We start from the raw sequence: 12,397 nt of genomic DNA, 5'->3' as shown, positions 1-12,397 counted from the left end.
TGGAGAGGAGGGGGCAGGGGAAAACAACTCACTACAACCATTGATCGTATATTGAATAGAGATTCAACCTATTTAATACTCCAACTCGCTATTTGGACTGCAGTCCTCATTTTCGAACGCTATGGTCTAACATGAGCATTCATTATTGAGCAAAAACAGACAACTTCACTGGTCCACAATTTATTTTTTCAACATTGTCACTACAAAGTGTGACAAATGATAAATCTCAAGACAGAATCTTGACCGCTCTTTTTGCTGCCACATAGAGGAAACACATTTTCTCTCTTTGCTCGAAGGGAACTTCATATATCTGAGAGCAAATCTTTTCTGGGTGTCTCGTACACTATTATAGAGGTTGGAGGGGAGGGGGGAGGTGGGTTCGGGTAGAAAGGGTGGTAGGCGACTTGGTGGTCCAGTGGACTGGAAAACGCTGCCCCCTGGCAGAGAGTTAGTGCGTGGCTCTATCGGCGCTGGAGCTAATGTGGCCACTGCCTCATTAGAGCTCTGATGTAAGGAACACTGCGTAACGCCGAGCGCCTCAGCGCAAAGAGTTTCAGAAAGGAGCCACTGGACGCAGTGAAGCAAACTGAAGACTACCCCTCTCCCTCGTCTCTAAAGACAAATCCCTCAATTTGGGTTAGACATTGTCACCGATTAGAGATTGGGCTGCTCTAATAAAGTACTCAGTGGACAGGAAGAGATGCTTTCATGGTGAAAAACACTGTGTATCATTCAGTCACATGCAGAGCATTCACAGCCTGCCACAACAGGAGCTGCTGACAGGTTGGTCATCAATGAAAGGAGGCAGAGAGAGAGTGAGAGAAATGGATGGAGAGAGGAAAGGAGGAAAGAATAGAGGGAAAGAAAGGAAGGCTGACAGGCTCAGCTCCCCTCCTCCCCTTGGCAATCAAGGAGGTGAGGACACAGCGGAAAAGGGGAGGAGGAGAGCGCGAAGGACCTATGCTTCAAGCTCAGCTGCACGTCAACCCAATCATTATATCACACAAGTATTTAAATTGACATGATGTATGCTGTGTATAGTAGTGGATCTTCACAAATGTAGTCCAGCTGATTCAGTAGTGCCAGCATGAGATATTACACCTCGGGCATTTTGACATGTTGTACATTCACATTGTGAATCTATAACATTTCTACACAAAAAATATTTTGGTTGATGGTGGAAATTCAGCTTTTAAAATAGCAAGTCAGTCAGATAAGAATTATTGTGCTGAGTAGGATTCATGCAGCACAATGTGCAGGCTGGTGCAACTTCAAAACATTTCACATAACCTGGTTAGATGCGTGTATGAAAGAACTGAAGGCGTATTTCATGTATCATTTGGACTTGTGGATTTTGCTAATTTGCATGAATGGTTCTGGAGCATAAGAATAAGAACCATTGTTAACCCTAATTGTGACCCCATATCTGTATGCAATTTTGCTGTGCGCATGTATGCGTGGAGGAGGCAAAGAATAGAAAATAATACAGTCACTCTGAGGACAAAATGTGGTGGCAGGGAGGCAGAGAGGGAGGTGGAGGGGGAAATAGCCCCGCTCATCTCCTCTCATTTTCTGCCCGCTTCTACCCAGCAGAGTTTCTATGGCAACCCCTCAAAAAGCGGTGTGCGGTGAATTGTGGATTTGAGATGCGCTGTCTGATTGCGCTGTGTGGAGGAGATGGCTGGCTCTTTCGTCAGCCTTCCTCTGTAAGAGGAAATTGGTGGAGAGCTCCAATGAAACAGCACTCCATATGCTTTCTTTGATGTGTGTGCCAGTCTTTGGTACTACAGCATGTGTGGATGTGTGTGTGAGTGTGTGCGCACGCTCAAGAAAGCTTTACATTAGAATCTAGTGCCCCCTGCAGAGCTGCTCGTCACTAATGGCACCCACCAGACTGCACTCAGCTCTCCAAATGAAACTGTCTGGCTGACCATGTAGACTAGTCAGTATGCTTTGGGTTCAGCTGATGCAGTCGGTGCCACTGGTGACGATTCATTTCTGTTCTGAATTCAAACAGCAGTGAACAATGCAGCGCCTTGTGTTCTGATTATGAAATTTTGACGAATGACACAGGAAACAAGCAAGGAAAACCAGCACAAAATCTCATTTTGCCTCATGTCTCCCCCCCTCATGTCCCCTCACATCCCCTCCCCACCTCAGTGCCTGTCTATTTCCATGGAGAAATGGAGCCACCAGTCACCTTTGCATGTGACTGATGTGCACTGATGTGAGGTCTTTGTCAGGAGATCTGTGTCTCTATCTGTGTAAGAGTTGGACATGTATGTTTTTCGGTGAGCTCCTCTCTCTCTCACACTCTGAGTGGCTGTATGATGCTTGTAAGCTGTGCCAGTCCCCATTAGCATCCCATTATAAACCAGCATGATCACTCGTCACTTAGAATGCCTGCCACAGCATGCTCTGTGTGTGTGTGTGTGTGTGTGAGAGAGAGAGAGAGAGCACGTGTGTGAACGTGTGTGTGAATCACACAGTCAAGTGATTGAGATGGCCTTGTTTCAAAAGAACATGGGGAAAAAAATGCTGCAGAGTCTTGCACTGTGTACAATTCAATTTAAATGTGTCTGCAAGTGTTTGGTTTGTTTGACCCAGATTTCTCACCTACCCCACTGTTGATAAATTGGATATCCGGAGGCAGCCTTGCGCAACAATTTAATTTAGTCGATATATAGTGAACAGCACCCTCTGCTGACCGAAGCTGTGTTGCACATGAAGGATAAAAACTAAAATATTCATGAATCATGTAGAGTGGGAATTGCCTGAGTTGTCTTCTTCATGGGCTAAATCTAAAGTGTGTGGCTTCAGTATCATTGTACATAAATTCAGACATATTTTGTGTGAAAACAATAATAATTTTCTTTGAAAGGGTTGGTTCACTCAAATGTTATCTTCATAGTGCATCTTTGGTTTATTTGCCCTGGTTTTATGACAGCTGTTCCTGAGATTTCTACCTTCACTCCATTACAATGATTAATAAAATGGAATTTTGTTTCTGGTGCTCACATCACTGAAAATGTAACAATAATAAAAAAAAAAGAACAACAACAACAACAACAAAAAAAACCCTCAATAATAACTCAATAATCTTTTTTCTTGAAACAGAACAGTCTGCCAGCAGGGACCATTTCTCCAGTGGAAACTGCTCACAGTGATGCCTGTGGATTATCCAGGCAGGGACATTGTTTGTGGAAGGAGATGTCCAGTGTTTGTCTTTTTTTTTTTTTTTTTTTAATATCTGACTAATTATCATTAATGAAAAACTTTCTTGGTCATGTATTTTATTTCACTGTATTTTCTCAGTCCCTGTATTCATTGTTTTAGGTACGACTGTCACTTTTGAGCAGTATCAAATGTTTTACTGACTATTTTTTAGATATAATTCAGGGACTTGTTGCCTAATTTTGTCCCTAATGGCAAAATAATAGTAGTCTTATTGGTGTTGGCTTTTATAGGGTTTTTTGTTGCCTCCTTTTACTTTGGATTTTAAAGTGTTTTACATTATGATGAAATGTTTACTTGTATGGAAAGCCAGGAAGAGTAGTTGTCACCTCAGTTGTGACTAATGAGGATCCAAACAAATAAATAAAATAAGATAATCATTGTATTGGGTTGGAAAACCTCAAAACTTCTGGAAGTAAGTGAGAAAATACGCTTTTTCATCATTTGGGGCGAATGACGCCTTTAATTTTTGTCTCTTACTCTACAGAGGACAACATAACAGTGATCTGGCAGCTGCGGAAAAGATGATTTGTCTTCCCTAATAGTCAATTTTACACGGCAGACATTTTAACATGTCATAGCAGTAAAAGCTCAGGTGTAACTAATAACATTAACAGAACCCTGGTATTGTGTGGCACGGCATACTAGAGACCTTAAAGCTGGGGTAGGCAGTTCTGGAGAAAGATAGTTGATAGCTGATGGTCTCATTCCCTGGTCGTCCAATTACAGATGCTTTGGATTGGTGAAATGAAAATGGTTGATTTTTGAGCCTCATTCCCAAGTTGTCAAATACTGATATTTCAGGGATAAGACTCAACAATCAGCTATCTTACTGAACAGTCATTGGCCAAAGTCTTAGGCTAGATTTTCTACAGCTGGAAAACAGAACCAAGAGGAAGAGTAAAGGTCTAGTTTTTCTTAGAAAACTTAAATTACATTATATTTAAAGAAAATTAAGTGTTTTTTTCACACTTGTATTGCGCTCTACATCACCTTTATGGCAGTGTCTGGACCAACAATGACAAAAAGACATTTCGTAGACATTCTTGGGGGTGTTAATAGTATTCCACAGTTTGTTTTTGTCTGAGCATGGAGGGAGAATACATCTATTCACTGGAGAGGGCTGTGTTTGGGGGCCTCACTGTACAAAAGCACAACTTTATAACTTTATGCACTGATTTGGGTAAATCTGGATCATGTTTTATAAAGAAAACATTTTCCGGTTTCCCATCTGATGTCCTCCAATTGCTCAGTTTCAACTTTCAGAGATTTAATTATAGAGTTCCCTGATGGACAGATGGCTTTATCTTACTTGTTGCTAATCATAAATGTTAGCGCTTAGCTGTCATTAGCGAGCAAAAGAACCAGGCTCAGCAGCCTCCCAGTGAAGACAGCTGGTCTTTGGGATGAACACTGCCTCTGAATCCAGGAACCGCTAACTTCCGTTAGACATGACTCAGCCCTGGGCTGCTGGAAGCCTAACCCAGCAAGAAAACCACCTCCGTACTGTAGTCTATTCCCTGTCATCGAACTGGCCTCCGCTGGTCTCTGAGGCTGTTTTGGTTCCAGTGTGGCTGTGTTTAATGAGAACTCTCAGTCCTGGAAGAGTCAGTTAACAGGGCCACTCTCCCTCCTAGCGTTACATCCATGGACTGCTTTAGCTGGATGACAGGCAGACGTAATGCATAGCGCTACTGCCTACTGTAAACGCCAATCAATGTCTGCAACAAGCACAGATGTATTATAATAAAGTAGATACAGAATACAAGGATGGCCCCCATTCAGTCCAAGTAGAGTTGTTTGCCTGGTACCATACACCAAAAAAGTTTCCTGGCTTCCAGGTTTACTTTGTGGATATATGGAGCCCTGAATATGTGCAGTAGTGTTTTCCCCCTTTCCCCACCATGAGTTCCATAGACTTTACAACGCAATGATGTCAAAGATGTTTAAACTCTTTTCTCTACTGTAGGAAAGTTTTACAAATATTAAGTCCATGGATCAAGAATTTGTGACTTCTTTTTTTCTGCAATACCGTGAGCAGCCACTGGGAAAAATTGGACATAGGGCTGACCAGCAATGTCCTATCTAGATCTATTTAATACATCTATGGTGACAAGTCCCTCCCTAGCTGCCTGTTTCACAGGAAACACCAATAGGCACTCTGCTAGTCATTTCATGGGAACTTTAAAGGTTATTATTTGAACTTTTGCCCAGTGGTGCCAAAAATAAACTGCCTACCCCAGCTTTAATTGGAATAGAATCACCATTAAAGTTATTACTTACCCCGTGCTTTTCCTACCGTGGCAAGTCAAGATATCTAACTTGAGAAAAGTCTGTATTGTACACACCTGTCTGTATGTTCAGGTCATTCTAACACCCCTCACACCCTCCTCTGCTCTGACTTCACACAGCTCTCCTCCCTTCTTGGTCTGCATCCTGGCCTCCGCCCTCTTACCTCCTCTACCACCCCTGCCCTACACACACACACAAACACACACACAACCTCCTGAGCCCTCTGTGTCTCTGGTCCAGGTCTAGAGGAATGTTGAGTGTCTCTACAGCCCCCTCCCTGGAGATTAGACCTCACCACGCCTGCCCCCCCTCCTCACTTCATTCCATTCCAAAGTATGCCCCCTAAGAGCTGCCGCATTTTTATCTGAGCCCGGTGATTGTGACAGATTGGCCAAATGACACACATACACAGACACACACACACACACACACATTCGTGGACACACGCTGAGGCACAAACAGAGGGGAGGCCGGTCCACCCGGGGAGGGACCAGACAGCGCCAAGGCTCCAGCTATAAAACCCTGCCGGGATGAGGCCAGCGTCCTGCCCTGAGCTGGACAGTACCTCCTTCCTCTGTGCCAGGACGCCGTCAGGACAGGCAGCAGGCGAGCCTCCAACATGAACGACATCTACAAGGCAGCGGTACGTCCTCTCCTCTCACAACTCATACAGCTGAAAGTGTGCAGTTGGCTTTAGTTTGTTGGATGCTCACCAAAAATCTGTGTGTGGACTAAATCTGGTATGAGAGTGATGTTGTTTTGGATCACAAACCATAATCCCTAACATTTAGTATTAGTTTGTGACATATGATCAATGATTAACCATGTTGTATCCTATTTAAGTGGCTGTTATAGGGAATATTCTGGAACTTTTGTATTAATTTTGTGTATAAAAAAAAGCCCCCCATCAGTTTATTCATGTGACATTTCTCAAATGGCTGACAAATCCCTGTTGATGCAGCTTGCACAGCACATTGCCTCCATCACCAGCTGATGTCAAAAGAGCTGTGACACCATATACGTATCTAGATGTTCTCCCACTTCAGTCCTATCAGAGCTGAGAGGAGCCACTCAGGAGGTCACTGACAGGACAGGTCCCTGGTCCGCACTCTGCTGCTTCATCCATGACTCCAAATGGAGCAGCCCCACTTCAACGTGGCTAATTTTGGCCAGTTGCTCAGACGCTTCTGCGTCCGTGGTTCTCTGGTGCCAGAGATGGGCTTCAGGTTTAGATAAACCCCCCACGACTGAATTCCAGCATTATCTGTGAGCCCGAGAGCTGTGTGGCTGTCTGTCCACCTCCTCCACCCTGGGCTGGTCAGCCAGCCGGCTGTCCTGTCCACTCACATCCCAAGTGAGCAGTGCAGCTGAGACCATAAAAACACATAGGAATGTACATTACACGTGTTTGTTTAGGATGGATTCTTTCATATATCATCACCAGAGGAGTGTGTGTGTTTGCATGTGTGTGTGTTTAATTTATAGTGGACGACAGACGATAACTCTTACATAAGCAGCTGTCTCCCTCTCTCATTCGTGGTAGCTTTTCCAGGATTACTGTTCCATTGTTGGGCCAGATCCACAGCTATGCTAATTTAAAGCACTGTGTATTGTGTCCTTTATCTGTGGTTCCTGATCCTCCTGTCTGTTTATTTTTAACTCCTCCACTTACTGGCACTCACATATGACATAGAAATTCTGTGTTTTGTCAAGCATGGCCTAGTGTGTGTGGGACCAAAATATTACCTTAGTTGACTTAAAAGTCATCAAAACAGAAATCATCTACTCCACACTATAAAGTAAATAAATAAATAAAAAAAATAAAAATAAAAAAACAAGTTGAGAAAACTTCAAGACATTTCAAGGCAACTGGCTTCACTAAATTTTTGAGTTTTAAGTCAAACTAAAACTTTCTTTTACAGTGCACACTATAAAAAAATTCACACAGGAATTCAGTAGAATCAACTTATCTTTTCTCATAACCTTAAAGTAATTATATGTTCTATTTGTTCAAGTTAATTCAACTTAAAATTTAGTATTTATTTTAAATTAAACATGACTTCTTTGAATTTGAAGTCTTGTGATGTGAAATTATGCTGAATGAATGAACTACGCAAAGTTCAATTAACTCAATAAACTGAGTTACTAATGAAACATCATCAGCATTGTTTGAGAGTTAAAACTATCCTGAGAACCTTCTTTTTATTGAAGAAAAGCATATAATGAAAAGTAGCTGTATGTCTCCAGTACACTTTAAGATTAAGTCACAGTTGCTTGTTTTCACAATGATGAAACCTGCAAACCACGGTTACTAAATTCAGTCCTTACACCCTTACACTTAAAATTTTGTAAATTTATGGGCGCAGCTTCATATATTGTCTTTAAGTGAAAGCTGGAACAAAGTAGCTCCAACAGGAGCAGCTGTCAAGTGAAGAACTGACCTTTCAAACTGAGAAAATAAAATTAAATCAAATTAGTTCATAATGTTCATCAGTGTAAATGAAGAGTTGGTTCAACTTAATATCTTAAGCTTATTGAACATGATTTCTCATGTATAGCTGAATTAATATTAATTTTAGAGAAGTGTATTTGGTTTGAATCATTGCAAAATTATATCAACTCTTTAACTTTTTAAAGTTCAAACAAATGTTTTGTATTGTTTTGTTTTTGTCAGCTTGTTTGTTTTTTACAGAGGAGGCTGATTTAAAATTTTCTATCTTAAACCATTTCCATAAGTGAAACATTTCTTTAGCCAATATGGCTTTTTGGAGCAGCATAAAAATAAATTTAAACAGACAGTAACTGAGAAACTCAGAATATATGAATTGCCTAAACTAATAAATACAGTAAAATCGACTCTTCCTAAGTCCCACCCCTTTTCACTTTGTGCTCCAATGGCAGCTGAGCAATGTTGCCTTTACAGGAAAAGTAGAAAGTTGACTGATGTGCCAAGTTTGTTTGTTTGTTTTGAGCACAAAGCAAAAGGGGGTGGGACTTTGGACAGGTCAATTGGGCAACCAAAGCATTTACTAATTTTACTTTTTACTTACTTCTTATTACTTCTTGCAGGTTGAGCAGCTGACAGATGAACAGAAAAATGGTGCGTAGATTTAAACGTTTTTTAAAAAATTTGACTTAAGTATATTATCATCTGCATATTGCATTTTATCTTGCAAGGTTGTTGTGAAAGTGCGGCTCACCTTGTCCAGGTCCACACGATATATGCTGTTGATAACAGAGTTGCTTCCCTGTGTGCTGCTGTGGCGTTGCAGAGTTCAAGGCTGCCTTTGACATCTTCGTCCAAGATGCGGAGGATGGCTGCATCAGCACCAAGGAGCTGGGGAAGGTGATGAGGATGCTAGGCCAGAACCCCACACCGGAGGAGCTGCAGGAGATGATTGACGAAGTGGATGAAGACGGTAAATCAAAACACCTCTGAGCCACAGTGCAAGAGGCTAAATGATCGGCTGATTGATTGTTGACCTCTTGGGAGATCCATCATCGCACAATCATGTTGTTCAGACAAGAGCAGTTCAAACCCTCTGAACTTAATGTCAAATAATTGTCAGGGATCTTACACACAACAATATGTGTCAGGCTGAATTAAAGGGGTGTGTGTATCAGATGATGCACGAGTCATCTTGAATTTTCCATGAGATGTAATGATGAAACATAAAACAAAAACAGGATCTAGGATTTGTTTGATAAAACATCAATGTATGTATATATTACACTGTTGAATAATGGGAGTTTCAGTAACTAAGGCTGACATTTAAAGACATCTAAAGGCCCAATCTCTATTTTTTGGCCGCATAAATTAAAGGTATATTTGATATTATACAGTGAATTAAAGGACCAGAGTTTAGGATTGGCATCTACATCTTTACATTGCAACTGCAACATTGCTATTATAGCCAGTGTCTAGACAGAAACATGGTGGTCTTTATTCCCTTATGACAAAAGACTTTATTTTTGGGTTATGTACAAAACAAGACATTTGAGGACGTCACTTTGGGCTTTGGGAAACACAGATCAACATTTTATAGACCAAACAACTAATAGATTAATTGAGAAAATAATCGACAAATTAATCAACAATTAAAATAATTGTTTGTGTCAGCCCTGTAAAAGACTATCCAGTGTGGATGATGTGATGAAGTGCATTGTGTTTGTGCAGGGAGTGGCACGGTGGACTTTGATGAGTTCCTGGTCATGATGGTGAGGTGCATGAAGGACGACAGCAAAGGGAAGTCAGAGGAAGAACTGGCAGAGCTGTTTCGCATGTTTGACAAGTGAGTTTCATGTTGCTTCTTTGTTCCATTGAATTCTAAGAATTAATTCCCTGGGAGCGGAGCAGTTTACAGGCAACAGCTTATAGCGAAAAAGATACAAACTTCACAAAATATCTACAACAAGAGGACGCTTTCATCAGAAAATCACTGCAGACCCGTATTAAAATCGCTCTTCATAGTGTGATTCCTGCAAAGTACGCTCCCCATGTGCAATTATGTGCACTGACAATATGCCAAGTCGCTCTGCAGAGTACAGCATGTAGTTTGCTCCATAATCCTTTTTGACAGCACAGAATATTTCAAACACCCACTCCATGTAAGCCAGACACCTCGTCTGAGCATCAAAGAACTAACTTGCCACACTTTATTTTTTTTCTCGCACTGTGATGTTTCTCAAATACTTAACTGAGGGATGTGATCAGTCACATGTCACACACAAAAAACACACCACCTCCTCCATCGCCATCTGTGGAGCTTAGTGTAGGTTTTTTTTTATGTGCATTAAGATACTTTACCCCTTTGATTGTGCAGGAACGCAGATGGTTACATTGACCTGGATGAGCTGAAAATGATGCTGGAATCTACAGGAGAGGCAATTACTGAGGACGACATCGAGGAGCTGATGAAAGACGGGGACAAGAACAACGACGGAAAGATCGACTACGATGGTGAGGAGTTTAAACTGCGTTCAGCTGACAGAAGAGACACGGTTAAATGATTAGTACACTCTTAGAAGTAAAGGTGCTGACTAACACCACAAAGGGTTCTTCGGCTTGACCCCTAGGAGAACCCTTCTTGGTTCCTAGTGGCACTCTTTCAGAGTGTTCTACCCTAGAACCAAACATATGACACTATATCTAGAGCCATCTGTGAAAGGTTTCAATCAGAACCTCGAATGAGAGGTTCTGATTGAAACCTTCTGTGGTGTAATGGTTCCACCATCTCTGGGGGTTCTATCCAGAACATTTCTACTTTCTAAGGGTTTTATTCAGGGTACACTCAGGTGGTTCTGCAGTGAACCTTTCATATTCTAAGGTAATTATCTAGAATACACTACAGGGGTTCTAACAAGAACCTTTTTATATTCCAAGGGTTTTATGTATAACCCACTCAGTGAGTTCTACTGAGAACCTTTTTATATTCCAAGGGTTTTATGTATAACCCACTCAGTGAGTTCTACTGAGAACCTTTTATATTCCAAGGGTTTTACATAGAACACACCCTGTAAGTTCTACCAAGAACCCTTTTATAAGCAAGGTTATAGTACAAAGAACATTTGCCAAAATAGTTCTTCGAGGATTTCAACAATCTTTGAAGATCTCTTTCTTCCAGAAAGGGTTCTTTGGTTATAAGAGCCAGTGACAAACCATTTCCTCAAAAGAGGGTTCTTCAGAAGCAAATGATTCTCAGTAGAACCCCAGCCCTTCAGGAAGAACCCATCTGGAACCATTTTTTTTAAGAGTGTAGAGCAAATGCTTGAACTCTCACATTCTCTGTAGTCTGTCATTCATCATTCATTAATCAGAAAGACTCACTAAATATTGTCATCGCAGATTGTATTTTTATGTCTTCCTTAACTTCACAGAGTTCTTGGAGTTCATGAAAGGAGTGGAGTAATCCTGAACCAGAGAAGGAGATCCAGAGTGTTATTTTTGTATTTCTCTGTGACGACACGGTCATCTGTGGAAACCTGGAAGCCGACCTGGATGATAGAAACAACGGAACGACTTTGCAAGATTCAGTCGAATACTGTAGCTGAATGTGTCTGTATTTTTCTACCATCTCTTGCATTGTTGTAAATACAGTTTGTAACTACTTTTGGAGCCCATGTATGCTGAATTTGTGTAAATTTATCAAAATTACTTATATTGTCTATAGAGGCCACATAATATACTAGTTTGATTGCCTGCCTTTGTGTTTGTTTCCAACTAAATCTCATCCCTGAAGTGCCACAGCCAGTTTACAAATCTTCTTACTGAGAGGCTGATATTGTTTAGCTGGGCAGAAAATGTATGTGTGCACAAAGCAGAACATATCCATGAGTCAATATATTTTTACACCAGACTCACCAGACTCTGTGTATGTTCTGCTGTGCACATTGTATACATTTCTGTGTGTTTAAGACACCCTCAGGACTTCTCATTCCCCTCTCATGTCCATGCATAGTTCTACATGAAAGTCTGCTTAGAATGTGCGCTCATGTAATAAACAAGATGCATTTGTCAGAGCAGCTGTCATTTTTTCATTTTGTTTGAGTAATCTCAATTCAATTTTGATACTCGCTTTAAGTATTATTTGTGGAAACCTTGAGCCCAGCTGTATCAGTGTATCTTAATGTTTTCTGCTATAACTTTAAGACAGTAAGGCTGAGTTGCATGAATGAGATTTAGTTCTTAAACCCAATGAAATCATAGTTAACCTTTAAATTATGTTGCACCAAAATGTTAAACTCAAATTTAAAATGTGATGCAGGATTATCATTAAGATAATACTTCAGTTATGTAAATTTAGGGGACATATTCAACCCAGCTGAGTTTTATTATCCATATCCTTTTTATTTCACTAAAACTTGATAACTC

At 41.0% G+C, this 12,397-nt stretch overlaps 1 protein-coding gene across 1 annotated transcript; it reads left to right on the top strand.

The window, feature by feature from the left end:
* The first annotated feature begins 5,703 nt into the window (after positions 1-5,703).
* Positions 5,704-11,722, top strand: tnnc1a (troponin C type 1a (slow)). Its single transcript, XM_084720722.1, has 6 exons — positions 5,704-6,169; positions 8,596-8,626; positions 8,799-8,945; positions 9,704-9,818; positions 10,350-10,486; positions 11,404-11,722. The coding sequence occupies exons 1-6, from the start codon at positions 6,146-6,148 to the stop codon at positions 11,433-11,435; spliced, it is 486 nt and encodes a 161-aa protein (XP_084576848.1). The 5' UTR covers positions 5,704-6,145; the 3' UTR covers positions 11,436-11,722.
* Positions 11,723-12,397: the final 675 nt, after the last annotated feature.

This window comes from Lutjanus erythropterus, chromosome 6 (genome assembly GCF_056507025.1).
Source record: "Lutjanus erythropterus isolate fLutEry1 chromosome 6, fLutEry1.hap2, whole genome shotgun sequence".
Classification (NCBI taxonomy): domain Eukaryota; kingdom Metazoa; phylum Chordata; class Actinopteri; order Lutjaniformes; family Lutjanidae; genus Lutjanus; species Lutjanus erythropterus.
Note: the sequence above shows the minus strand (reverse complement) of the source record. Positions and strands in the feature narration are given on the sequence as shown.

Coding starts and splice junctions, on each gene's coding strand:
- tnnc1a (XM_084720722.1), top strand. CDS start 6,146: ATGAACGACATCTACAAGGCAGCG. Junction 6,170..8,595: donor ACGACATCTACAAGGCAGCG/GTACGTCCTCTC, acceptor TACTTCTTGCAG/GTTGAGCAGCTGACAGATGA. Junction 8,627..8,798: donor GACAGATGAACAGAAAAATG/GTGCGTAGATTT, acceptor GTGGCGTTGCAG/AGTTCAAGGCTGCCTTTGAC.